Below are 26,119 nucleotides of genomic sequence, written 5' to 3' on the forward strand. Positions count from 1 at the left end.
ATGTCCCTCTCCTCGTTGTTAAACAGCGATCTCAGGATCGCTTGGAGATCCTCATAGGTGTAGGTGCTGATCCCTAGAAATTCATCTAGGCTTTCTGCCACCCCCAAAGGATCATCCATCAATTTTCCCATCTCTTTCTTAAACCCTCTCACGTCACTGGTGTCAATCAGGGCGTGTACGAAGCCGATCACTCCAGGAGCTGTTGGCACCTCCCATAAAGGGAAGAAGCCAGGCTTCCCTTCTTCATCCCCACTGTCTTCCATGGTTGCCCTCCTCGTTCGCCGCCTCATTCAATGGGCCAGGTGAGAGCTGTTTTTGGGGATGGTTACCTGTTTTTCTTCAGTTTTGGGAAGGGTCGGTGGTAGCAACTGCTCACATGGGAGCGGAGTCGCTGCTGCCGCTTGTTCACGTGGAGGGGGAGGCACTGCAGCCGGCTCTGTTGGGAGCGGAGGTGCTGAGACCTGACCCAGCGGGATCGCCACCTCAAGAGGCAACGCGGGCACTGGTGGTGCCTGAGCCGGTCCAGGCTGGGGCGGAGGAACAAGGTAGGGAGGTGGAAGATTATCCAAGGGTTCCCTTTCCTTTCCCATGTTCGCCGCGTGTCGGAGGGGTCATACTGGGTATAAACTCATACAAGCGTACCTCCACATTTCGGCATACTCAATTTCGTCAAAATCCTGTGAGTGGCGATCAAATACATGATCATGCAAAGACTTGCAAGTCCATGCCTCAAACGTGCCGAACACTAGCCAAACCATGTATTTTCCAATCTCCTTCCCTCCCCATTTTTCCATACAAAAATGTATCATTTTCTCCTTGGACCTGCCCGCTCTCCTTGGGCTCTCATCCCAGTGTTCTAGCATCCACCCCAACAGACTATCTCTTGGGATTTCTGGCAGAACTTTCCCGGGACCCCGGGGAGATTTTTCCTAGGGTTTTCTCTGGAACTTGCTTTTTACCAACCCCATTTTTCCAAAAATCCCTCCTGCAAATTTTCTCACCTTGTCTCCTCAGTTGGGATGCTCGTCATGAGTCCCAACTCTTTGTCTGATGTAGATTTCATGAGTTTGAAAAACGTCACCAGTCTTACTCAGTCAAACGGAGAACCGTTCCACTGACTTTTCAACTGATCTCCAGTTTTCTTACCTGTTTTCTCTGCATCAGAAGGTAGATGGACTCCTGGAATCTTCCAGGACTGCCTTCTCCCCTTTCTGACCCAACCATGGCCAATTACCCCCCTCGAACTCCCTACAAGTCCTGAGTCCCACGTGTGTTAAGAAAAAGCGTCCACTTACCCCTTGACGACCATGTCCCTCACAGGATGGTTGAACTGTGACTGTGGGGTCCACATTTGCCTCGTGACAGAGTCATGTCTCAAACACATGTTTGGCCACACCCGACTCCACCACGCAATACGCACAGTTCCTTTTTCCACATGGATTCTTCATGCACATCAATTTCCCAGTGGGAAAAGCACCTCGGGCTCGGAGATCCCCTGGATCTTGCTGAGTTTCCAAGAGCTGGGCCCATTTTATCCCTCTTTGGCTGTGGTTCCGGTTTCGGTTTGGTGATTTTTGATTGGTCTCATAGACTCCAATCCCGCTCAGACCACTGAAATCAGCGGGGGGCCTTCAGGGCGAGAAGGGATCCTGAACCCCAAATTCAAATTCCTTCGGGTTTCACCAAATTGTTATAAATTAACAAATCGTGAGCCAAAATTTATCAAAAATGTAGCAAAGATTTATTAATTTGTCTGCCCGACCAAATTTCGGTCTTCAAAAGACAAAGAGCCAAAAGACAAAGACCACAGCCAAAGAGACAGTGTTGAGCCCAGGATTCGCCCTGGGTGAAGCTGGATCTGACCTCCCGAGTGTCAGTCTCACCCATTCACAAATGCTGTTTCTTGCAGTGAGGTTTTGTACAGCTTATTATGCCCGAGGCAGAGATGACCAAATTTCCTTTGTATGTCTTCACATGCATTGCTGTTTCTTTCCATGTGTCGAACTGGACAAACACTGGGTCCAGGTGTGTAGTCAGTAATGATAGACTCCGGAGAAGCCATGTATTCAGATGTATCGGTTTGGCACCGCTGACTATCTTGACAGATGCAATCGGCAAGGCGATAACTGCCCTTGGGTGGCTCCGGACAACTTGGGATACCAGTGATCATCGCCCTGGAAGCTTCTATTCTTACATTAAAGCATCAATCATTATCTTAACTTGTGTCAGGGAACTTGTTGAATCTAAATAGACAGCTGCTCCAGGCCGGGGTGGTCATACACATAGATTTGGGATTTTACAATATTTTATATCATACATTAAGAGCATGAGTTATCCCTATCATATATTACAACTGCATTTACCTCTCCAGCATTGCTTTAAAAAAAAAAAAAAAAAAGCAGGGAAAGGTAAACTGTATAGCTCATGGTATTTTACAGTGTCTAAAACATGCAAAGTCATGGATCTTAGAGGTGAGATCCTTTTAGAATTAATGGGATGGAGAAACAGTGCAAAGGGGAGCATAAAACTAAACAGAGTAAAACATCTTGGTTTGTTTCTTTCTGTTTTCATTTCATTTCATAAAAGCTCTGTCAGATTTTCCAGAATCTTGTCCACAGTCCTGTTTGCTCTTTCCAAGAACCTCTCCTGGAGAACGAGGTGCAGCTTCTGTCACAAGATGTGCCACCAACTACAGCTTCTCTTGGCTTTCCACACCATGTGTGCAGCACGACTTCTGCAGCAAAGCAGGAGAAATGTTTGAGGAACTTTACAGCTTGTTCTTTCTTTACTTTGTGGGCTGGGCACTTTTGCCATTGGTGAGGTTTTCATTGTTACTGTTCTACCCAAGAAAACATGACGGACTACCAGGAATTGTTAGGGAATGTAAGCCTGACTGAATGCAGAAAGAATCTCCAGAGCCTGCAGCCAGAAATGGAGAGCTGTGGGATAATCATTCCAACACCCCCATGGACAATTTGAAAGCAATGTAGAACATGAAAATGGGTTGACAGAGGGAGTTTGTTTCAGTGTTCAGTTCAGATGCTTATACATCTCATGCATTGATATAAATCAAGAGTACAATCAGTTCATGAAGGACATCAGAACAAGCTGGACCTCTCAGGAGATGACTGAAAGAATCTGAAAAGGAGAAATGCAGGGAATGACTTGGTGAGCTTTGCCTATACAAAGGATCATTTTTCCTGATAATTTCCAATCCATTCCATCTGCTTTTATCCTTACTAACAAGGCCATTTTCATCCCAGATTCCTCATGAAATGGGAACCCTGAGCTTGTGGAAGTGCCTGAAAAATGCCCTGTTCCTCAGCCTCAGCAGGGATACTGAGGCTGAAGCAGGAGCCTGAGCCCTCTCTGGGGAAGCCTCCTCTGAGCTGGAATTTGTGCTGTGCTGGGAGAGGAGGAGGAGGGGGAGAGCACTGGCGCTGTGTGGCAGGAGCAGGAGGTTTGGGCCGCAGGACATTCCGTCTGCACCGCTGCCCTGTAATGGGCGGCCGTGCCCAGGGCTCTGGGCCTGGCCCTACGTGCGCTGAGCTCCCGACACTGTGGGAGCTCCCTGGGCTGGGCTCAGCTTCCCGCTGGGCCTGGGCAGCAGGCTGGGCTCCAGCTGGGATCAGCAGCAGCTGGAAATACCTCTGCACATCTCCATTTGCTGCTGCTGCTCAGGAGAAACAATGGATTGAGTCAATAAATTCTTGTTTCTCTTACTCCTGGTGGATTTCTTCATTTGATTAGATGTTCCAGAGGCAATTTCTGTAATTGTCTCTGTCAGTTGATTCTCTTTCAGCAGCAGTAGCAACAGGGCTGTGTTGGGCACTGTAAATTCTGCCTGTGTGGCATTAATTCTTCTTGACTTAGTGTTCAGGGACTTGTGAACATTTCAAGATCTGCTAATCATGATGCCCATGACTCACCTGTTGCTGGCTGGGGGCCATGTACAAATCATCAACAGGACGGGAGAGCTGAGGAACGTGTCTCGAGCTGTTTATTTTCCAGCACCAGTCTCATTACACAGTTATGAGAATGGGATGATTCCAGCAGCTCGTGTCCTCGGCAGCAGGCAAAGAACGTAATTTTACAACTTCCTTTAAAAGTTTCTTGATCAATTCCACAAAGCAAAAGCATATTGACAGTAGTTCCATCCAACCACTATAAGCACATGTACCTTTGGTTAAAACAGTGCTTGCTTATTTCAAATACAATACCTGCTTGTGAGCCTTAAAAAACAATGCACAGAGCTCAAGCTTAGCATTTCTTAATATACTTTTCTGCAGCTTAGGGAGTTATTCTACCAAGCATTAATACAAAACCAATGTTCTATTTGTCCTTACTTTCTACTTCTAATATAACTTTTCTGCTGACAAATCTTATGGCTACCGCTTAGCTCTAATCACAGTTCTGCTGTCTCTGAGGCCTGCCTTTTGAACCTTTCCCAAAACCCTCTGATTCTAAGGATTCCTAAATTCACTGTCACAAAAGCACTCTGGGTAGCGCTGATCAAAAAAGACAATTGCAGTTTTATAGATAATCTTCAAGTGGCAAGCAGAAGAGTGGCAAGAGCAGCCAGGATCACCAATTCCCAAGGCAAAGGCATCAGCAGCCTCCTGCTGTCACCTTAGTGTGAGTAAAAGAGCACTGAAAACAGCGCTGGAACCTGATCCTTTCTTTCTCTGAGGGCTGGCTCAGGACAGCACAGGCGGGCCCTGAGCAGTCAGGGCTGTGTGTGGGTGCTGGTTGCTCTGCTCCAGAATTGAGCTGGAAAAAGCCCTTGGGAGCAGAGGCAGGAGCAGGCGGGAAGGGGCCGGCGCTGCTGCTGCTCCTGGCCGGGAGCCCCGGCTGGCCGGGCCGGTGCCCCCTGCGCTGCGGCTGCTGCTGCTGCCAGAGCCGGGCGGGACTCAGGGACAGGGAACGGACAGAGGGACAGCAAAGGCCTGGTGGCTGCAGGGATGGTGGCACTCGGGCGGGGGCCAGCACAGAGCTTCAGCCCGCAATTAACCCCGAGGGAAACGCTGGGGAAAGGCTCAATTTCAGCATCTCTTTACTCGTGGCTGTGAAGGGACCGAAATAAAAGGAGAACAAGCAGGGCCTGACCCCTTCTCCTTTGGGAGGTGCCCCAGGCCTGGGGCTGTGAGGGGCCATGATGGAACTCTGAGGGGTTTTAAGGGGCTATGCGGAGATTTGAGGGGCCATGAGGTTCTCTGAGGGGCCATGAAAGGCTGTTGGGGACCTGTGAGGGGGAGAAGGTGTCTGAGAGGCTGTAGGAGGCCAGGCAGCTCATGGAACAAAGGATTCATTATGACACTGTGGAGACAAGGAGACTGTTGTTTGCAGTATGGAACCTGATGGAACCAAAAGTCCATCGTGACATTCTGGGGCCTCATGAAACCATGGAGACCATTATGACACTTCAGGACCCACTGCAACCAAGGGGCCATTGTGACACTGCAGGGCCTCATTGTGGCACGGCAGGGCTTCACGGAATCAAGGGGATCGCACTGGGGCTCCATGAGACCATGGGAACATTCTGACTCTGGAACCAAGGAGACCATTGTGACACTACAGAACTCAGTGGATCCAGGAACTCATGTAACAGTGAATAGCCCAGTGGAATCAAGAGGCCATTCCATTCTTCAGGGCTTCATGGAACTGAGGTGTCCTTGTAACACTGTGGGGCCTCATGGAAGCCTGGAGACTATTATGGCACTTTGAGGCCTGTGGGATCTCAGCACCTCAGGATGGAGGTGCAGAGAGGCCGAGACCACCCTTGGGGGGCTCGGGAATCCTGGAATGTTGCCAGAAGTGTCTGGTGGCAGGATTTTGATCCTACACAGGAGATGAGACCTGTATGAGGGCTGGGAGGAATTCACTGGGTGAATGGTGAAGGGATAAGTTAGTTAAAGTGTAGAACACAGGGTTTAGGATTTTGGTACAGGGGGGTCTAAAGAAGTAAGATGGAGGAATTGGGGCGTGTCCTGTCCTTCTTCTTCTTCTTCTTGGCCTCCATCTTCTGTGGTGGTGGTGGCACTTTGGGATTGGTCATTATTAAAAGTGCACCGGTTAATAAGAGTAGAAGGTATTGGGGAGAAATAGTAAATATTGTATACGCAACTTTGAGTATAAAGATAAGTGACCGCCCAGGGGGCTCGCAGTGTGCCCATGGCTGACTTGCTGTGCAGACCTCTGTCGGGCTGAAAGAAAATCTTTTAGATAAACAATTAATAAACACCGAGACCGAGACAAGATCAGAAGTCTCTCCTCGTTCTTTGAAGCGTCGGCTCTCCAAGGCCATCCCTGGGCCTTTCCAGGCCACCTAAACAGCAACAGCCTGAAAACCCGACAAGTGGCGTTCGCTGCGTGGGCACCCCCCACCAACCCTTTCGGGGGGGGATCAGCCCTGAAGAGCTGAAGAGCTGAAGAGCCGAGAGAGCAGTTCCTGACGAGAGAAGCTTGAGAAAAAAAAAAAAAAAGGAAAAGAAGAAAGAAGAAAAGAAAAGAAAAAAAAAAACAGCCAGAAGAGTCTGCAAAAAAACAGCAGTCACTGAGAATTCCATCTCTCAGCTTCTGCCGAAGACAAGTTCGTAGCAGAGCAGCCCGGATCGGAACCAGAAGGCGCCTCTGGATCCTTCTCCTGTGACCTGCTGGACAGAGACAGGAGCCTCCGGACAGCTCTGACGACAGAGTCGGTGAGAAGGCCAAAAAATAAGAATATGGGGGGTACACTGTCCCAGGAGCAAAAACAAATTTTGTCCGCCTTACAAGGCGTGGCTCAAGCATATACAGAAGGGATCCCAAGAAAAGAATTAAAACAGCTGTTGTTGTGGGCAAGGCTTAATTACCCACTGGCCGAAACATGCCTGCTATTCGAAGTGGGGTTTTGGCAGGAAATTAATAGGCATTTATATTTTCTAGCAACAAAGAAGGACGAGACAGCGTTAAAGCTGCTCTCGCCGGCAAGAAAAATGCTAGAATCTCTATCTGAACAGTCGAAAAGACTGGGAGAGCAACGAAAAGTTGCTGCACCCTCGGAAGGAGGGTGGGGAGCAAAGCTCCAGGAAAGAATTACCTCTGACCTCAAGAAGGCAGGGGAAAGGGCTCTCGAGAAAAGAGAGCAGGAAATAATATTAAAGCCCCCGGTCCCAAAACCCAGAAACCCCAAGAAGCTCCTAAAGCGTCCTAAAACTCCGGAGAATATAAGGGAGTCAGGATCGGAGGAGGGGGTGCAGGGGGAAGAGAAGGGATCGGGGGGGGAGGCGCTTCCTCGCGGGGGGCACGGCGCGGCAGCGGCGGAGCCGGCGGGGAGCGCGGGTGAAGAGACAGACAAGGGAGACGCGAGTGCAGACGCGGCTTTTGTCAGCACAGCGCCGGGGGTGGCGGCCGCCCCAACAGGCAGGGTAGCAGAAAAACGCGCGGCGAGCAAAATTCGCAAAAACCAGGGGGGAGAGTCACAAACCAGCGCGGAGGCGGTAAACACGGGCGGCGAAATGGGGGAAAATGCGCAGCCCCAAAGGGCCACCGTAGTGAGACGCGGGAGGCGCGCGGTTGTGACGTCAGACCCGGTGCGGAGGTCGGCTCGGATCGCGGAGCGGACCCGGGTGCCGGCGGGGGGGCGGGCTGTACACACATCGGCGGGAGTGGACACAACGTCAGAGGGGGAGGAGACAGAGTCAGGGACGGACCGAGGGGAAGAAACCTCGGAGGTGGAACTGGAGGGGGAGAGTGACATCAGCTCGGGAGAGACAGGGAGCAGCTCACAGAGCACGCATGCGCAGAGAGTAGAGCGCAGGCGGGGGCGGGCTCGATCCCTTGTGACGTCTCGGGCGAGGAGGGGCCGTGCTCGGAACTCTACGTCCCCCAGCACCACACCCTCTCCAGAGTTGATACCTTCGGATGAAATCCTCGGAGTCCCAGTCCCTTCCCTTCAAGGGAGACGTTCTGGTGTTCAAGTTCCATTTTCAATTGAATTAAAAACAAAGCAAACACGGTCTCAAGTGAGATCGCCGACGCGGCAGCCGACCGGAAGAGGAACCGGAGCAGTCGAGCTCATTCCGTCATCCGAGCTGGGGAGGCCGGTGACAGCGCCACCTAGTGGCAGGAGGACAGAAGTACACGACATGCCGGACCGGTTCGGCAGAGCCACAGCGCCATCTCGTGGCGAGACTGCAACAATGCAGCAATTTTTTCCAACATTATATAAAAAGAAAACCACTTCAAAGAAAACAATATTAACACAACAAAAGGATTATCCATCGACTTCGGGATTTCATGAAGATGATGAAAGCTCAGATGAAGAACAACTACAAGGGGAAGATGTCATAAGGATCACAGCATCGGAAGGTGTTCCGACATGGATGTTGTCAGCAGCAGAAGCAGCAAAAAGCTTCTTGCATTCAGTTGATGCAGCGAAAAAGAAATATCAACGGGATCCTCGAGTTTCCTTTTCGGATTTAGGAGCGAGGCCAAAAACCTCAAGGCGAGAAAAGAGGCACAATGAATCACCGATGACATCCACAACACCATTGTTCATGCAAATCCCAATGGAACCTCAAGAAGAGGAATTTGAAGAGCCAGTGAAGACGATGGACTGGAAACAAATTAGAAAAGCATTAGCAAAAGAAAAGCACTTATTTCCAGGATCAGGAGATTTGACAATGCCAGTGACATATGATGCCCAAGGGCAGAACCCAAGGTGGGAAAGGATGGGTCACGAGACACTTAAAGACTTGGGGAAGGCAGCTCAAACTTTTGGGCTGAATTCACAATACTTCAAGCAGCTATTGAGAGGGACATTCGCTACATATGACCTCACACCATATGACATCCGAAGTATTGTGGCAATGATTCTTACTGACACGCAAAGTCTTGTCTGGGAAAAGAGGTGGAGAAAATATCTTGCTGAATTGCGGAACAGATATCAAGGCGGGCCAAACGCGAACCTCACAGAAGGGCAATTAGCAGGAGATCCTCCAGATGACAACCCAGGGGAGCAAGCAGCACGGCTTCCACGAAGAGTGCTGAGTGACATCAAAGAAGCAGCGCGATTGGCAATCATGCAAATTACACCAACAGGAGCTCCAGAAGTCCCGTTCTCTTGCATCAGGCAAGGTCCCACAGAGCCATTCATGTCGTTCATCGATCGACTCACGCAAGCCGTGGATCGACAAGTGACGAACGAAGAAGCGAAGAGACCTCTCTTGGAGAGTTTAGCTTTTGGCAATGCCAACCCGGATTGTCAACGGGTCATCAGCACCATGCCAGGACGGCCATCCTTGGCAGAGATGGTGGAGGCATGCAGCAAGGTGGGAACACCTCAGCATGTCGCAGCGATTGTGAAGAGTGAATTAAGAGAGGAATGGAAAGAACAGTTAAAGGGACATTCAGAAAGGCAAGCAGAGAACAAGACACTGGAAAAGATGTTCGAAAAAATACTGCAACAGCAGGACGAGAACATCAACAAAGTTCTTGCGACGATGCAGAAAAGGAACAATCCCCCGAGAGGACAGTGCTACAAATGTGGGGAGTTTGGCCACATGAAAAGGAATTGTCCACGGACAGATCCGCCAGCGCCAGCACAGAAGGTGGAAAGGCCAGTTTGTGCGCGGTGCGGAAGAGGCAGACATTCAGCAAAAGAATGTTATTCCCGGACAGACGTGGACGGAAACCCGTTACCGCGTCCGGGAAACGGAAAGCTCAGCGCGCCCATAACTCGCCAGCGCGCTCAGACACAAGTACTGGCGGTGTCACAAGAGCAGACGGGGCAATCATCAGCGAGCGACAAGCAGATGCCCTCAGCAAAACCCTCAGTCGATTCCACAGTGACCCAGACCTCCTCCCACCAGGGGCACAGTGTACACTGGCAGCTTCAAAACTAGTATGCTTTTTAGACGAAAGTCATGCAGAGATACCAACGGGTATCCGCGGGGACTCATATAAGCAACAAGATTTCTTAATAATCGGGCAAGATAAATGCAGTATTCTTGGACTTATTGTCTATCCAACAGTCATCTCAGCGGACAAAAATACAGAATTAACAGTTTTGGCAAGAGCGCTTCGTCCACCATTGACTGTACCAGAAAACACTGTGGTTGCGAGAGCTTTCGCGTTGCCGCCACACGCAGTTGGAGAGGTCATGTCAATCTTCGACGAAGAAGGTTTCCCTATGAAGGAACATGTTGAAGTACATACAACATGGGTGAAACACATAGGTCGAGACCGACCCACGCTCACATGCCAATTGACATGTGGGGACAGAACAATAGCGATCAGAGGCATGCTCGACACAGGGGCGGATGTAACGGTAATATCGTACATCTTTTGGCCACGCAGTTGGAGCTTGGTCGCGCCATTGGGCTCTCTCTCAGGCATAGGGGGAGCATCTCTGTGTCTGCAAAGTGAGAATTCTGTCGTTGTCACAGGACCAGGAGACAAGACGGCGATCATTCGTCCTTTTGTCGTCCAAAAGCCGATCACAGTCTGGGGTCGGGACCTTTTGGCACAATGGGGCGCGAAGATTGAGGTGGATTTTTAATAGGGGTCACTGCAGCACTCGCCACACTGAAGCTGACATGGAAAACCAATGATCCAGTTTGGGTGGATCAGTGGCCCCTTGAGCGAAGAAAATTGAGTGCTTTGAAAGACCTGGTCCAAGAGCAATTGCGAAAAGGACACATCAAGCCAACGGACAGCCCTTGGAATTCTCCAGTGTTTGTCATCAAGAAAAAACTATCGGGCAAATGGAGATTGTTACACGATCTCAGGAAGATCAATGAAGTCATAGAAGACATGGGACCCCTTCAGTTGGGACTTCCATCTGTCTCAATGATTCCCAGAGATTGGCAGCTTGTGGTCATTGACCTCAAGGATTGTTTTTTCAGTATTCCACTCCATCCAGATGATGCTCCGAGATTTGCCTTTTCAGTTCCGAGTGTCAACAGAGAAACGCCTCTGCAGCGGTACCATTGGGTCGTTCTTCCGCAAGGTCTAAAAAATTCTCCGACGATCTGTCAATGGTACGTGGCACGAGCTTTGGCACCAGCGCGGAAGAAATTTCCGAAGGTGAAGATCATTCATTACATGGATGATTTGCTCATTGCAGCGTCAACACGGCAGGAGCTGCAAGAAGCTCGTGACTGTGTGATTGCAGAGGTGCAAAAGGCAGGTCTGGAAATCAGCATTTCAAAGATTCAAGAGGTTGCACCTTGGAAATATCTAGGGTGGAAAATTTCAGAAAGAACAATAAAACCTCAAAAAATGGAGATCAGCACCAAGGTCAGCAATTTGCATGATCTGCAACAGCTTTTAGGAGAAATCAACTGGATGAGGCCAGTCTTGGGAATCACGAACAGCGACATCCCAGCGTTGCTTGATCTGTTGAGAGGAGACGCAGACATCCGGTCTCCCAGAACACTCACGCCAGAAGCGAAAAAGGAGTTGGAGAGAGTCGCAGACGCGATACAGAAAAGGCAGGCACATCGATTTGTTCCAACGTTGCCTTTTCAGTTGGCAGTGCTGGGGAAGAAAACACAGTTCCATGGTTTGATCTTCCAATGGGATGAATCGCAAAAGGATTCTTTGATAATCATAGAGTGGATTTTCTTACCACACAGGCCCGCGAAAACAATTCTTACAGATTTAGAGATGGCAGCACAGATCATCATAAAGGCAAGAACAAGGTTGCTGACGATGGCAGGAAGAGAATTCTCAATCATCAGACTACCTCTGAAGCGAGACTATTTCGATTGGGCGATGCAACAATCGAAAGATCTGTTAATCGCGTTGTTGGCATTCCCAGGAACTTGTACAGTCCACTTTCCGCGACATAGAATACTGCAATCGCAGATATGCTATAGAGCAAAACCAAAAATGAGTGAAGAGCCTTTGGACGGGATCACAGTGTTCACAGATGGCTCAGGAAAGACACACAAGTCAGTGATCACGTGGAGAGACTCAATGACAGGGGATTGGGAATCTGACGTGAGGATGGTGCAGGGCTCTCCGCAAATTGTGGAGTTGGCAGCCGTTGTCCGAGCATTTCAGTTGTTTGAACAACCTCTCAATCTGGTGACAGACTCCGCGTATGTTGCGGGTGTGGTCAAGAGATTGGAGGGCTCGCTCTTGAAAGAAGTCAGTAATGAGGTTCTATACTCATATCTGACAAGCTTGAAAATGCTGCTAGAGAGCAGGGAAGGAAAGTATTTTATCACACACGTTAGAGCGCACACAACACTTCCGGGGTTTTTAGCGGAAGGGAATGCTCGGGCGGACAGGTTGACGATGCCCATTTCACAAACACTGCCGGACATTTTTGAGCAGGCAAGATTAAGTCATGCGTTCTTTCACCAGAATGCGCAGGGGCTGATGGAATCCTTTCGCCTCACAAAGAGTCAGGCGAGGGAAATCATTAGTGCCTGTCCAGATTGCCAGCTTGTGCAGCCACCTTCTTCTACCGGAGCCATTAATCCGCGGGGGCTGCAAAGTCTTCAGTTGTGGCAGGCTGATGTCACAAAATATCCATCTTTTGGAAGGCTCAAAAATGTTCATGTTTCTGTAGATACGTTCTCAGGGGCAGTCTTTGCATCAGCACATGCAGGGGAAACGGCAGATCATGCTTGCCGACATTTCCTGCAAGCATTTGCAGCGTTAGGTGTGCCTCAGGAGATAAAAACAGATAATGGGCCAACGTATACAGGCAGGGTGCTTGACAGATTCCTGAAGAGGTGGGGTGTCAGACATACGTTCGGTATTCCACATTCACCCACAGGTCAGGCAATCATTGAAAGAACACATCACACCCTGAAATCCCTTCTGGACAGACAGAGAAGGGGTGAGCCAGAGGCAACACCTCACATGAAATTAAATAAGGCACTGTATGTGTTGAATTTCCTAAATAGCTCATCCTCAGAACCTAATCCACCAATCGTGAGACATTTTTTGAATAGCACACAGGCAAAGCTAAAGGAAAATCCTTTAGTTTTGATCAGAAACCCAGAGACAGGACAAATAGAAGGTCCTTTCAAACTAATCACTTGGGGCAAGGGTTTCGCTTGTATCTCCACAGATCGAGGTCTGAAGTGGGTGTCGGCACGGCACGTGAAGCCATTCCGAACACGAGAACACGAGAACGTTGATCCAAAAGACAAAGAGACGAGCACTCAAACGGAAGTCGAGACTCAGACGGCAGTGAACGATTCAGAAGAAAAATAAAAGAAGCTAAAGACTTTGGGGGAATCTTCTCTAGGGTCTTGAATGGAAAACAGAATAATAATTTCACGCAGGAGCGGAATTATGGGTTTTATGATGCTTATGTGCATCATTCTTTCATTCGTTACAGTAAACAATGGGGGTGATTTACCTATTACTCAACCAAGGCAAAATGTATGGGAGACTTTAGCTCAGGCAGCAAATTTAGATAGTATTTGCCTGACACATTCGAGGCCAGGAAAACCATTTTCAGCATGCATGATTGGATTGCCAGTGGACGAATGGCCAGTTCCAGGGCACTCCGCAGTTAACATTTCGCAGATCATTAAAGATCCTGTGAAAGAGTGGTGTGCTTGGACACATCTACTTCCTGTGGCTTCTACAGAACCTCAGGAATTGGAGATTTTTGGGTCCATGACAATGGAACTCTGCATGCAGTTTGAGACTCCGAATGTCACAAAGGCGAAAACTGTCGATTTGACTCCCATTCATGAATTCTATAAGAATGCGTCAGCATGGTGTAAATATATAGGGAAAACTACCAAAGGATCGGTCCAAGTCCCAGTGCAATTGCCACGGGGTTTGTTTTTAATTTGCGGAGACAGAATTTGGCACGGCATTCCTGCTAATGCCACGGGAGGTCCATGCAGCATTGGGGAAATTTCAATACTATCGCCTGATTTGAACATGTTAAGAGAGAAAAAACGCAGAGAAAAAAGATCAATAGAACAATATGCGACAGATTGCAATGATAAAATGTTTTCTTGGGACAAGAAAGCGAGTATTGCTACCGCAATTTTCTCACCGCAAACAGCATCAGGGGTGGCCTTGACTCAAATCGACCGCATGGGTTGTTGGCTGAGCAAACATGCACGGTCTGTGTCTGTCGCATTGGATGACATGTTAAAAGACATCAGTGGTACAAGGCAGGCGACTCTTCAAAACAGAGCGGCGATCGATTATCTATTGCTCGCTCATGGACATGGGTGTGAAGAGTTTGAAGGGATGTGCTGCATGAATCTCTCAGATCATTCAAGGTCAATTCATGAAAGTATCAAAAATATAAAGGACAGCATAAATAAACTTGGCGAGATCACAGGATCATGGATCGATCAGCTGGTAGACTTCTTTGACATCTCTCCCATTTGGAGAGGAATTTTAAGAGTAGGATTCTATGTTTTAATAGTCCTCCTAGTCCTCATACTTGTCATCCCATGCATATTTGCATGTTTAAAACACGCTATGAATCGGATAGTAAAAGAGATCTTCCTGGTGCAAACAGAAGGGGGAGATGTGGGATCTCAGCACCTCAGGATGGAGGTGCAGAGAGGCCGAGACCACCCTTGGGGGGCTCGGGAATCCTGGAATGTTGCCAGAAGTGTCTGGTGGCAGGATTTTGATCCTACACAGGAGATGAGACCTGTATGAGGGCTGGGAGGAATTCACTGGGTGAATGGTGAAGGGATAAGTTAGTTAAAGTGTAGAACACAGGGTTTAGGATTTTGGTACAGGGGGGTCTAAAGAAGTAAGATGGAGGAATTGGGGCGTGTCCTGTCCTTCTTCTTCTTCTTCTTGGCCTCCATCTTCTGTGGTGGTGGTGGCACTTTGGGATTGGTCATTATTAAAAGTGCACCGGTTAATAAGAGTAGAAGGTATTGGGGAGAAATAGTAAATATTGTATACGCAACTTTGAGTATAAAGATAAGTGACCGCCCAGGGGGCTCGCAGTGTGCCCATGGCTGACTTGCTGTGCAGACCTCTGTCGGGCTGAAAGAAAATCTTTTAGATAAACAATTAATAAACACCGAGACCAAGACAAGATCAGAAGTCTCTCCTCGTTCTTTGAAGCGTCGGCTCTCCAAGGCCATCCCTGGGCCTTTCCAGGCCACCTAAACAGCAACAGCCTGAAAACCCGACAGAGGCCTTGTTGAGTGTATGGGCGATGCAGGACCTTTTGGAACCAAGGAGCTCTTTATGACACTGCAGGGCCTCATGGAAGCAATGAGACCATTCTGGCACTCTGAGTCCCCATGGCACCAAGGGGCCTGTGTGCCGCAGCCATGCCCTGAGGAACCAAGGGTCCATTGTGGTCCTGGGGAGCCAAATAGAACCAAGGAACCATTGTGCCATTGTGCTATTCCATGGAAGGAAATAAACCATTTTGACACTGCAAGGCCTCCTGGAAACAAGGGGCCATGGTGCCACTGCAGAGCCAAGGTGACCATTGTGGTATTGCTGGGCTTTATGGAAACAAAGGTCTCTTGTGATACTACAGGGCCTCTGAGGGGCAATTGTGATGCTGCAGGGCCCCAGGGATCCAAGAACATGGAAAAGTTCTGTTTGGTTTGGCCTGACTGGTCCAGCTGACCTTGGAATGTTGAGAGTTGCTTCTCATCTAGCCCTGGAGTTCTGTGCTTTTCTTCCTGTGAAAGAACTCTCCTCCTCCAGGGGTTCATGGCTGACATTGGGATTCTACCTCCATATTTGATAATATCCAAAGATTGTCCCACATGAAACCTGCCAGAACAGAGAGCTTTGGATGGCCTTGACATCATGGGGGCCACCTCTCATCTGCCTTCAAAATGTTGACCTGCCAAGCTATTCTTTCCATGCAAAAAACATCTTTCAAGTCCAGATGTCCATAGCCAAAACTGGGAATCCGCCTCCAAAATTCTTTATATCCAAGGACAGCCCCCAGACAAAAGCTGCCAGGACTGTCTAGGTTCCCTTGGCTTCCTAAGGGCCAGTTCTCATCTGCCTTTGAAACACTGGGGCTCTGTACTTCCCTTCCAATGGAAAAGAATTGTCCTCCATTTGCCCAGATGCCCATTGACAAAACTGGGATTTGGCCTCTCAAAGTCTGTCTACCCAAGGATTGCTCCCAGACAAATATTCCCAAGGGAAACAGGTCTGGCTAGCCTTAGCCTCCTTGGGGCTGGCTCTAATCAGCCTTTGAAACACTGGGGCTCTGCTCTTTCCTTGCTGTGGAGAAGAACTGTCATTCTGGTGCAGGCACTCATGGTTGAAATGGAATTCCACCTCCAAAACTCCCCAAATATCCAAGGGTTGCTTTCAGACAAAAGCTGCAAGGACAGACAGGTCTGGCTTGCCTTGGCCTCTGGTGACTCCCTCTGATCTGCCTTCAAAATCCTGGGGCTCTGTGGTTTCCTTCCAGTAGAAAAGAACCGTCCTTCTTGTCCAGGCACCCATGGCCTCAAGCACATGAGAACTGTACAGGGACAGAGGAGCTCTGTGAGCAGTGGGGTGGGGACTGAGGACAGCAGAGAAGAGCCCTGAGAGGGTGGTTTCAGAGATGGTGGATCCTTTTGACATAATAGAAAAAAGATAGAAAAAGAAAGAATTAATAAAAATGGCAGCTGGGGAGGTCCAGACTGGACAGCAGGAGAAAGAAATTTCCCTCCCACGGCAGGGCTCTGGTCCAACACCAGAAGGAGTCTGGGTCAGCCCCAGGCTTTGTGTGGGCAGGCAGAGGCAGGCAGGAGGCAGAGCTGTCAGCAAAGGAAGGGGCCAGCCAGGTAGGGCAGCTGGGGGATGAGTTTTACAACATGGCTTATGTGGTCCAAGACCTGTTCCACATTGCCAAAAGATGGCTGCATCCTTGGGGATATTTAGTTGGCCAACACCCCTGTCAATCACTGTAGCATAAGGTGACCAGAAGAGATTAACATAAGACCTCTCTCAGTAGTTTGGTTCCACTGATGGGCAGAAGTTTATTCAGTATTGTTTTCATTTTGAAAGTAAGAGCAGTGATACTGGAGTCTTCTGTAGCAGGGGACATGGTATACCATATGGAACATGTTGACCATGGTAAAAGATGGTAAATAAATAAATAAAATATATTAAATTGAAAAATACATTTATAAATAAATAAATAAAAACATTCCCAGATGTTCCAGGAGTGCCTCAGCCTCGTGGTCTGGGATGAAAACTTATCACCATGAGTCAGCAGAGTGGCTCTCCAGATGGCTTTGCAGAATGGCTGGTATTACTGCCTAGTGTTACAGGGTTAATACTGGGGTGCAAGGAAGCAGCATTTTTGAATTTCACTAGACTTAATATGGAATGCTAGGGGAAGAACCAAAGAAGAAAAAGGGAGGGATCAAGGTGGTTTGGAGAGAAATAGACATAGGAAAATAAAGGAATAATACAATAATTGGGGTCAGACATACTGACAGAGGCTATCAAATGCTGATCAGTGTGCTTGTTAGGCCCTACCTTGCACGTGGTCCCTGCACTGTTCCACAGTACCCTGTTTCGTCATTTGACTCAATGTGTATTTTCTGACTGCTCTGCAGAGCCAGTGGGATCTGGTGGAGTCAGACGAAAAACCTTTTTCACTCTTTTCTGTTTGTATGAACATGTCTGTATGAGGTAGCTGAAAAGTTGAGTGTCCAAAGGCCAGATAAGGGGTGATCCATATGGTGTTGATAAAGGTACCCTTTATCATGGTATACCATGGTAACTTATCCTTTGGTGCTCAGTAATCTAAAGATTTATAGAATGTCTTATGGATAGGCCTTAGTTACACTTAATGACCCATTTTTTCCTCTAAAAATACAAACGACATCATGTTAGTTATAAATTCATACATTAATTTCTTAAAAAAGAAGCACCAGAAGGCTGCAGGACAAAGTCATTTCCCAGTTGTCCTCTTCAGTTATGTTTCAAGCTTCCGGAACAACAGTTGTATAATACATAATATGTATAATCCATGAAAAACACATGGATTATAACTTGGTCCCTTCCTGGAGTGCTACAGTCATGAATGCCAATGCCTAAAATGACTCCTAATTATTTTGACCTTTGTATTAGATATTACACACAAAGAAGGACACTCTTCTATTCAGAAAGGTCAGTTTCATTATAATGAAAACCACCAAAGGATAGTATAGGGACTTATGATCCTATATTTTCAGAAAAAAGGGATGAGAATTGATGTTTTGGTGCTCTGTAGCCATCCATATGGACAAGATTTTAATATGCGAAGGCATGTGTACAAAAGCTACAGGGGGACCTGTTCCCAGAGCCTGCAGGGACAGAGGCGCAGGGCAGGGACACCATAGCACAGCCTGGGCTACACAGGGCACAGGGATGGGCAGCAGCTGCAAGACAGCCCTGCCAGAGCCAACTTGGGCAGCACTTTGGCCATGGCTGCTGGGCCTGGGCCTGAGGCAGGAGCAGGAGACAAGTGACCCTTGCAGGCCTGGGGCCTCATTGCCTCCTTGTCCCTGCTCAGCAGCCTGGCAGGGGCCGCCCCATGCTCCTGCCCTTGCCATTGCACATCCCCACATGCCAGTGCCCATCCCGGCAAGAGCCCTGAGCAAGGAGGGTGGGACAGGATCTGCCTGGCCAGGGGCTGGGGCTCAGGCCTTGGCCCTTGGCATTTCTCAAAGACATCCAGCTTTGCTCAGCACCAGAGACACCTTTGCCTTGTTTGTCCCCAGCTGTCAACACTACCTCCAGTATTCTGCTCTAACTGGAATCTGGGGACACTTTTCCCAGTCATGTCCCTCAATGGGACCCATTAAAACTTGAAGAAACTTCGGAGTTTCAATTTAATTTTCAGTTCTTTAGAAGTTTTTTGAAACACTCTCTGAGAGACTGAGTTTGATGTAAACAACCGCAAATCCCCAAGAGGCTCATTAAAATCCTTCTGCTGTGTCTATGCTGCTGAGCTTTAAAGGAACAGCTCTTCAAGGGCCAGCTCCTCTTCCAGCCCAGCAGGGCTGAGGGCTCTGCCTGCAGGCACTGAGGGGACAGGAGCCAGGCAGAGACAGGCTGAAGGCAATCAGGATTGGGAAGACATTGAGCTGAGACTTCACTTGGGGAAACATCTTCACAGCCCTCTACGTGGTGAGTTCTCTGTGGCAGAGGAGCAGGAGGAGGAGGATGTGCTGCAGAGTGGGGCTGCCCTGGGCACCATGAGAGGGACAGGGCAGGATGGCTCCTGCTGCCAAGGATGGCTGCAGGGGGTGAAGCTGGGGCAGCTCCAGGGCTGCTCAGAGCTCCAGATCATGCCCAGCTCATTTCTGAGGGGACTTGCCATGAGCTCATTCAGGGCAGGAGTTTCCTGCTTGGGTCTCAGATTTCCTGAGTCTGTGCTCCCACTTTTCCCTGGCTCAGCTTGGTGACAGTGGAAACTCAGCTCTGCAGGGCAGAGCACTGGCTGGGACTCTTAAACCATCACCCTGAGTATTCCTGGGCACCTCAGGAAGTGCCTGCACCTGCCCAGCCTCCATATCCATGCAGCATCACCTTTCCATAGTGCCCAAGCTGGGGAAGCTGTTCTTTAATCCCTGCAGGACCCAACAGCTAGCAGCTGCAGGGCAGGGGTGGCCCAGGGGCTGGGCTGGGCTCTGGCAGCTCTGGCAGGGAAGGAGCCCGGGCCCACAGGAGCAGCTCGGGCTGGGACAGCTCCAGCAGCAGAGCCGTGGGCAGGCAGGGAGGGAGGCAGTGCTGAGGGAAGCCCTGCTGCAGGGCAGATGTGGCACCTGCCGGGCCTGCCCTGCAGGGCATACACTGCCCTGAGCAGCACAGCTCTTGTGTCCCCTCGCAGCCAGCACAGCCCTCAGCCCGGGGGCTCAGGGCCCTCAGTCCCTCCTGGGCCAGCAGAGCAGCCCCAGAGATGAAGGGTATCTCTGCGGCCATGTGCTCATTCCCTGCTGACCAGGGCCTGAGGGCCACTGTCCTGCCCTGCTGCTGCCTGGCAGGGGCTTGGCAGTGCTGGCCAGGGAAATGCTTTTCCTCAGGCCCGGCTCTCTCTCTCTCCTTGCCTTTCCCAGGTGCTGCTGGCATTGCTGAGGGGCTCTCTGCAATGGCAGTTCCAGCTGCAGGGCCAGGCCCAGCCATTGGGCTCCTCCTGGGCAGGCTGAGCACAGCAATGGGGTGTCCCAGCTTCCTGTGCCCGGGATGCTCTGGGCAGGGCAGCCTGGGAGGCTGGCAATGAGCCCACTCTCCTGACTCTGGGAAAGGCAGGAGCCACTTTGTGTGTCAGGGATCCCTCTGCTCTCAGCTGTGTCTCCTGGCTGTCCAGGCTACCACGGGAGTGGATCTCAGAAAGGTGCAAGTCCAGGGCAGCTGGAACAGGAGAGAGGGACAGAACAGCTCTCCTCAGTCTGCACTAAGCCTCAGACAATCCTCCTGCCTCTCTGGAGTCTCTGTTCTTCTGCAGTTCAGCACAATGTCTCGTTCTGCCTTCTGTTATTCCTATCCCTTCACCCAGGCAGCTCCTCTGACTCGGCTGAACCTTCTGTATCCAAGTCCCAACACCAGGACTGGCCCCTGTCCTCACTGTTCCCCTGCACTGACTGGGGGTCAGGGCTGACTCCCAGGCGTCCTGTAGGTCAAGGTTTAGCTCCTCACAAAACATTGGCCAGCAGCAATGAGGGCTCCAGAAACAAAGGTAAAGGAATATCTCAGACACATGGACAGCGGGAGGTGTTCGGTGGGAGGAAAGAGTCTATGAGAAAGAGCTTTGACTTTTCTGAGAGAAATCTCCTCCCATTTGTCACTGTAATTCCTTCTTCAAAAGATTCTAATGTCTGGAGACAGCAAATGGCCAACAGCAGCTCCATCAGGCACTTCCTCCTGCTGGCATTGGCAGATACGCGGCAGCTGCAGCTCCTGCACTTCTGCCTCTTGCTGGGCATCTCCCTGGCTGCCCTCCTGGGCAACGGCCTCATCATCAGCGCCGTAGCCTGCGGCCACCACCTGCACACGCCCATGTTCTTCTTCCTGCTCAACCTGGCCCTCACTGACCTGGGCTCCATCTACACCACTGTCCCCAAAGCCATGCACAATTCCCTCTGGGACACCAGGGACATCTCCTATGCAGGGTGTGCTTCTCAGGTGTTTCTCTTCGTCTTTTTTACGTCAGTGGAAGTTTCCCTCCTGACCGTCATGTGCTACGACCGCTATGTGTCCATCTGCAAACCCCTGCACTACGGGACCCTTCTGGGCAGTAGAGCTTGTGCCCACATGGCAGCAGCTGCTTGGGCCAGTGGCTTTCTCAATGCTCTGCTGCACACAGCCAATACATTTTCCCTGCCTCTGTGCCATGGCAATGCCCTGGGCCAGTTCTTCTGTGAAATCCCACAGATCCTCAAGCTATCCTGCTCACACTCAAACCTCAGGGAACTTGGGCTCATTGTGGTTGGTACATCCTTAGCTTTTGGTTGTTTTATGTTCATGGTTTTCTCCTATGTGCAGATCTTCAGGGCTGTGCTGAGGATCCCCTCTGAGCAGGGACGGCACAAAGCCTTTTCCACCTGCCTCCCTCACCTGGCTGTGGTCTCCCTGTTCCTCAGCACTATCATGTTTGCTCACCTGAAGCCCCCCTCCATCTCTTCCCCATCCATGGATCTGGCCCTGTCATTTTTGTACTCGGTGGTGCCTCCAGCCCTGAACCCCCTCATCTACAGCCTGAGGAACCAGGAGCTCAAGGCTGCCGTGCGGACACTTATGACCGGAAAACTTCAGAAACACTAAAACGACTTTTAATAAAAGCAATCATTTATACAAATCGTTCCTTTATTTTGGGGGTTCTTTTTACTTGTTTTCTATTTTTAATATTGTCCAAAAAGCAAGGTCATTGATTCTGCCATTTCCCACTTTGTTTCTCTCCACATTCACTGTGGCTCCAGACTTTGTTGATGAGGAGCTGGGCTCTCTCAGAGGCTTTAGACAGAATAAAGCATGTCCCAGCAAAGTTACTTGCAGAGATCCCCTTTTGTTGCCTTCTCTGGAGCTGCAGCAGCAATGTCTATGTGCAGAGCTGGGGGCAGATCAGTGCTGGCCCAGCAGCTGTGCCCAGCAGCAGCAGCACTCAGTGTTGCCAGTGCTGCTGCCGTGGCTCTGCCCCGCTGCCCTGGTGGCCCTGGTGTTGCTGTAGGGCCTGAGTGCTCTCAGGGCTGGGCACAGCCCTGGGGGTGGCAGTGCCAGGGCTGCAGCAGGGACAGGCCATGCGCTCTGCTGGGGCAGAGCTGACGCCTCAGACCACGGCCTGGGGGCTCCAGGCTCCTTGCCCAGGCTCTCTCAAGAACACAGCCAGGCCAATGCTCAGCACAGAAAAGCCCTGTGAGCAGCCCCAGGCAGGCTGTGGACAGGCTAGAGGCAACAGCATGGCTGGGGCTCTGCAAGGGCCCTGGGGCAGCCATCAGGGGCTGATCCATCCCCATTGTGCTGCACAGCCCAGGGCAGCGTCCCACAGCGTCCTGATGGAGCTGCCAAAAACATCCCCCCTCTGCAGCCCTGGCCTCACCCCCAGCTCACACAGGTGCCCCATCCTTGCAGGCACAGACACGGCAGCACTGGCTCAGCAGCCCCTGTTTGCATTGCACAGAGCAGGGGGAGCACCCCCATGCTGTTGGTGTGGGGACATGAAGCTGAGGGAGCACAAATGCCATCAGCCCCTGGGGCTAGCAAGGACTGGGGGACAGAAAGGAAGCCACTTAAAGGTTTACTGGGACAAACCTTTAAGATTATCAACTCCAACCTGCACCCTAACACCACCCTGTCTGCCCTGACCCTCCTCGAGATTATTTAACCCAGCTCCCTCAGGTCTTTTTAACCACACTTCTGTTCCAGACCCCTCCCTAGCCTTGTTGCCCTTCTCTGAACAGCCATTGGCCTTCTTGGCCACCTGGGCACACTGCTGCCTCATGTCCAGCCTGCTGTCCATCAGTCCCTGCAGGTCCCTTCCTGCCTGGCTGCTGTCCAGCCCCTCTATCCCCAGCCTATAGTCCTGCAGGCGTTGTTGTGGCCAAAGCGCAGGACCCAGCACTTGGTCTTGTTCAGCCTCACCTTGTTGGATTTGGGCCCTGGATCCAGCCTGTCCAGGTCCCTGTGCAGAGCTTTTCTACCGTCCAGCAGAACAACACTTGCGGCCATTTTGGTCACCACAGTTTTATGAGGCTCTAAAGTGTCACAAAGGCCTCTTTTTCCCATGGGACCCCTTGGTGTCAAAGAGTCCCTTGGATCCTTGAGCTCTGCAGTGTCACAATGGATTCATGGTTCCATGAGCTCTTGCAGTGCAGCAATGCTCTTCTTGGTTCCAAGATGCCACCACATTGTCCCTGTCAGGGACTCATTGGCCCCTTGGTTCCATGGGGCCCTGCAGTCTCACAATGGCCTCCATGGTTCCAGAAGGTCACACAGTGTCACAGTGGTCCCTTGGTTTCATGAGGACCCAGAGTGCCCCAATGGATTCCCTGGTTGCGCAGTGTCACAATGGACCCCTGCTCACACAAGATCCTGCAGTGTCACAAGGGACCCTTGCTTCCATGGGACACCAGAGTGTCACAATTTTCCCCTTATGTGCTGGTTTTGCATTAATTGACATTTGGTGAGGACAGAAGAAGCCACACACAGAAGTGATTATTCTGAGAAGAGCTGCTGAGAGCTTCCTGTGTGCCTTACAGCACCAATCAGAGACTAGTTTTGAAGACTGATACCTTGTTAAACCACTAGAAAGCTGGACACGTCTCCATGAACACACATGTTAAAAATGAACAAACCCCAGGAAAAGCTCTCTTTTCCTTCCAGCCTGGGAACAGGTAACAAGGCCGGCCTGGCTCCCGTCTCAGCAGGGCCAGGCTGGATGGGCACTGCCATGGGGCCAGACCCCTTCTCAGGGACCCTGCCCAGCACTGTCCCAGCAGAGCCAGGCACCAGAAGCTGCCAGGCAGGGGGAGGAGAGGCCATCAGCCCATGGTGTGTTCCAGCTGAGACCTCAGCCATTTCCCCCCAGTGTGGCTGAAGCCAGAGCCGGCCTTGTAGCCCACACCAAGAGTGGCCCTGTGCCTGGAAGTGAATGCAGCAGGGGCCAGAGACCGGCCATGGGGTTGATCCTGACACAGCCCCCAGGGCAGCCTGAAAAATCCATCACTGCGATTGCTTCAGCCGCCACACGGCAGGAATCACATGAGCATCCGCAGGCCCCAGCTGAGATATTAACTCTTTCAGTGCATAGATAAGGCTTACAGACCTTCAGTCCTGCCTCGGGTCAGAGAAAAGGACAGAGTGAAGACGCGTAGAGAACAACATGAGACATGAAGGTCAGTTAGATGAAGTCAAGCCCCAGATGGGACGGTTGAGCAGATGCCTCAGTCCTGGCCTGAAATCTTCTTGTAAGGCTATGGAGAAAATATAATTGATACATCAGACATTTTTCCCCTGTAACTCATTGAAAGTATTGTGGGACGGAAGTGCTCAAATTGTAGATATGAGCAAAGGCATTTCTGCTAAAGCAAGCAGATGCTGAAGTAGCTGTGATCCCATGAGAAGTTTGAACAAAGTGAGAGAGAGAGGAGTGATGAAGACCCTTTGACCCCAGGGAAAGAAGAAGACCTCCGTTCCCAGAGATGAAGATGATCTCAGAAAAAGGTAAAGAGAACCTTTGCTCTTGAATAGCTCATCCTTTAATTTATACCCCACAAGTTGATGTAGTCGATATACACAGCTGTGGGAAGGCTGTGAAAAGATGGGAGGGACTTTGCGATTGCAGTCCTGGGCAGCTGCCTTTCATAGAAATTAAAAGCAATGAGAGAACTGTTTTCTTGTGGAGAAGTCTCTATAAAATGACAAGAAGGACTCCTCTCCCTAAGTGAACTGAAGAAAGACAATTCTAGATGGGATAAACTGACTGAATTGTTTCTGTACACTCTTTGTGGGAAAGAAAATGTTGTAGGAGCGAGAAGAAATGTTTTAAAAGTTTTATTCTGATTCTTATTTTTTTACATTTAGTTACTGTTAATAAAGTTTTCTTTATACCCTTTTAAAGACTTAAACCTGCTTTGCTTTCCTTCTAATCCTATCTCAAAGCAGAAAATGAGTAAGTATATTCTAGTGGGGGCAATGGCATTTAGCCAGCACTTAACCCACCACACCTTAGTTCCACCAGTCCCTGCAGTGTCACAATGGCCCCTTGCTTCCCCAGGGCCCTGCAGTGTCACAATCATCACAGAATCATAGAATTAACCTGGTTGGAAAAGACCTTGGAGGTCAGCAACTCCAACCAGTAACCCAACACCACCTTATCACCCAAACCATGGCACCAAGTGCCACATCCAGTAATTCCTTAAACACCTCCAGGGACGGTGACTCCACCACCTCCATGGGCAGCCCCTTCCAGTGCCCAATCACCCTTTCTGTGAAGAGTGTTTCCTCAGGTCCAGCCTTAATGTCCTTTGGCACAGCTTAAGGCTGTGTCCTCTTGTCCTGTCACTGTTCCCTGGGAGAAGAGCCCAACCATGCCCCCTCCGCCGACCCTCCTGTCAGGGAATTGCAGAGAGTGATGAGGCCCCCCTGAGCTTCCTCTTCTCCAGGATAAACACCCCCAGCTCCCTCAACTATTCCTCACTAAATTTCTGTTCCTCACCAGCCTTGTTGCCCTTCTCTGGATACGCTCCAGCCCCTCCATGTCCTTCCTAAACTGGGGGCCCAGAACTGGACACAGCACTCGAGGTGTGGCCTTACCAGTGCTGAGTGCAGGGGAAGAATCACTGTCCTGCTCCTGCTGGCCACACCATTCCTGATCCAGGCCAGGAGCCATTGGCCTTCTTGGCCACCTGGGCACACTGCTGGCTCCTGTCCAGCCTGCTGTCCATCAGTCCCTGCAGGTCCCTTTCTGCCTGGCTGCTCTCCAGCCACTCTGTCCCCAGCCTGTAGTGCTGCAGGGGTTGGTTTGGCCAAAGTACAGTACCCGGCACTTGGTCTTGTTCAACCTCACCTTGTTGGATTTGGGCCCTGGATCCAGCCTGTCCAGGGCCCTCTGCAGAGCCCTCCTACCCTCCAGCAAGTCCACATTCACACCCAGCTTGGTGTCATCTGCAAATTTGCTGATGCTGGACTCAGTTGCTTCATGCAGATCATCAATGCAGACATTGAA

At 50.3% G+C, this 26,119-nt stretch overlaps 2 protein-coding genes across 2 annotated transcripts in view; both read left to right on the plus strand.

Moving 5' to 3' along the window:
* The window catches only part of LOC132084891 (zinc finger protein 11-like), a 479,917-nt gene that overhangs the window by 145,772 nt on the left and 308,026 nt on the right, over positions 1-26,119 (plus strand).
* LOC132085108 (olfactory receptor 14J1-like) lies at positions 20,785-21,720 on the plus strand. Its single transcript, XM_059490479.1, has one exon. It carries the CDS (start codon positions 20,788-20,790, stop codon positions 21,718-21,720), a length of 933 nt encoding a protein of 310 aa, XP_059346462.1. The 5' UTR covers positions 20,785-20,787.

Source organism: Ammospiza nelsoni, chromosome 28 (genome assembly GCF_027579445.1).
Source record: "Ammospiza nelsoni isolate bAmmNel1 chromosome 28, bAmmNel1.pri, whole genome shotgun sequence".
NCBI lineage: Eukaryota > Metazoa > Chordata > Aves > Passeriformes > Passerellidae > Ammospiza > Ammospiza nelsoni.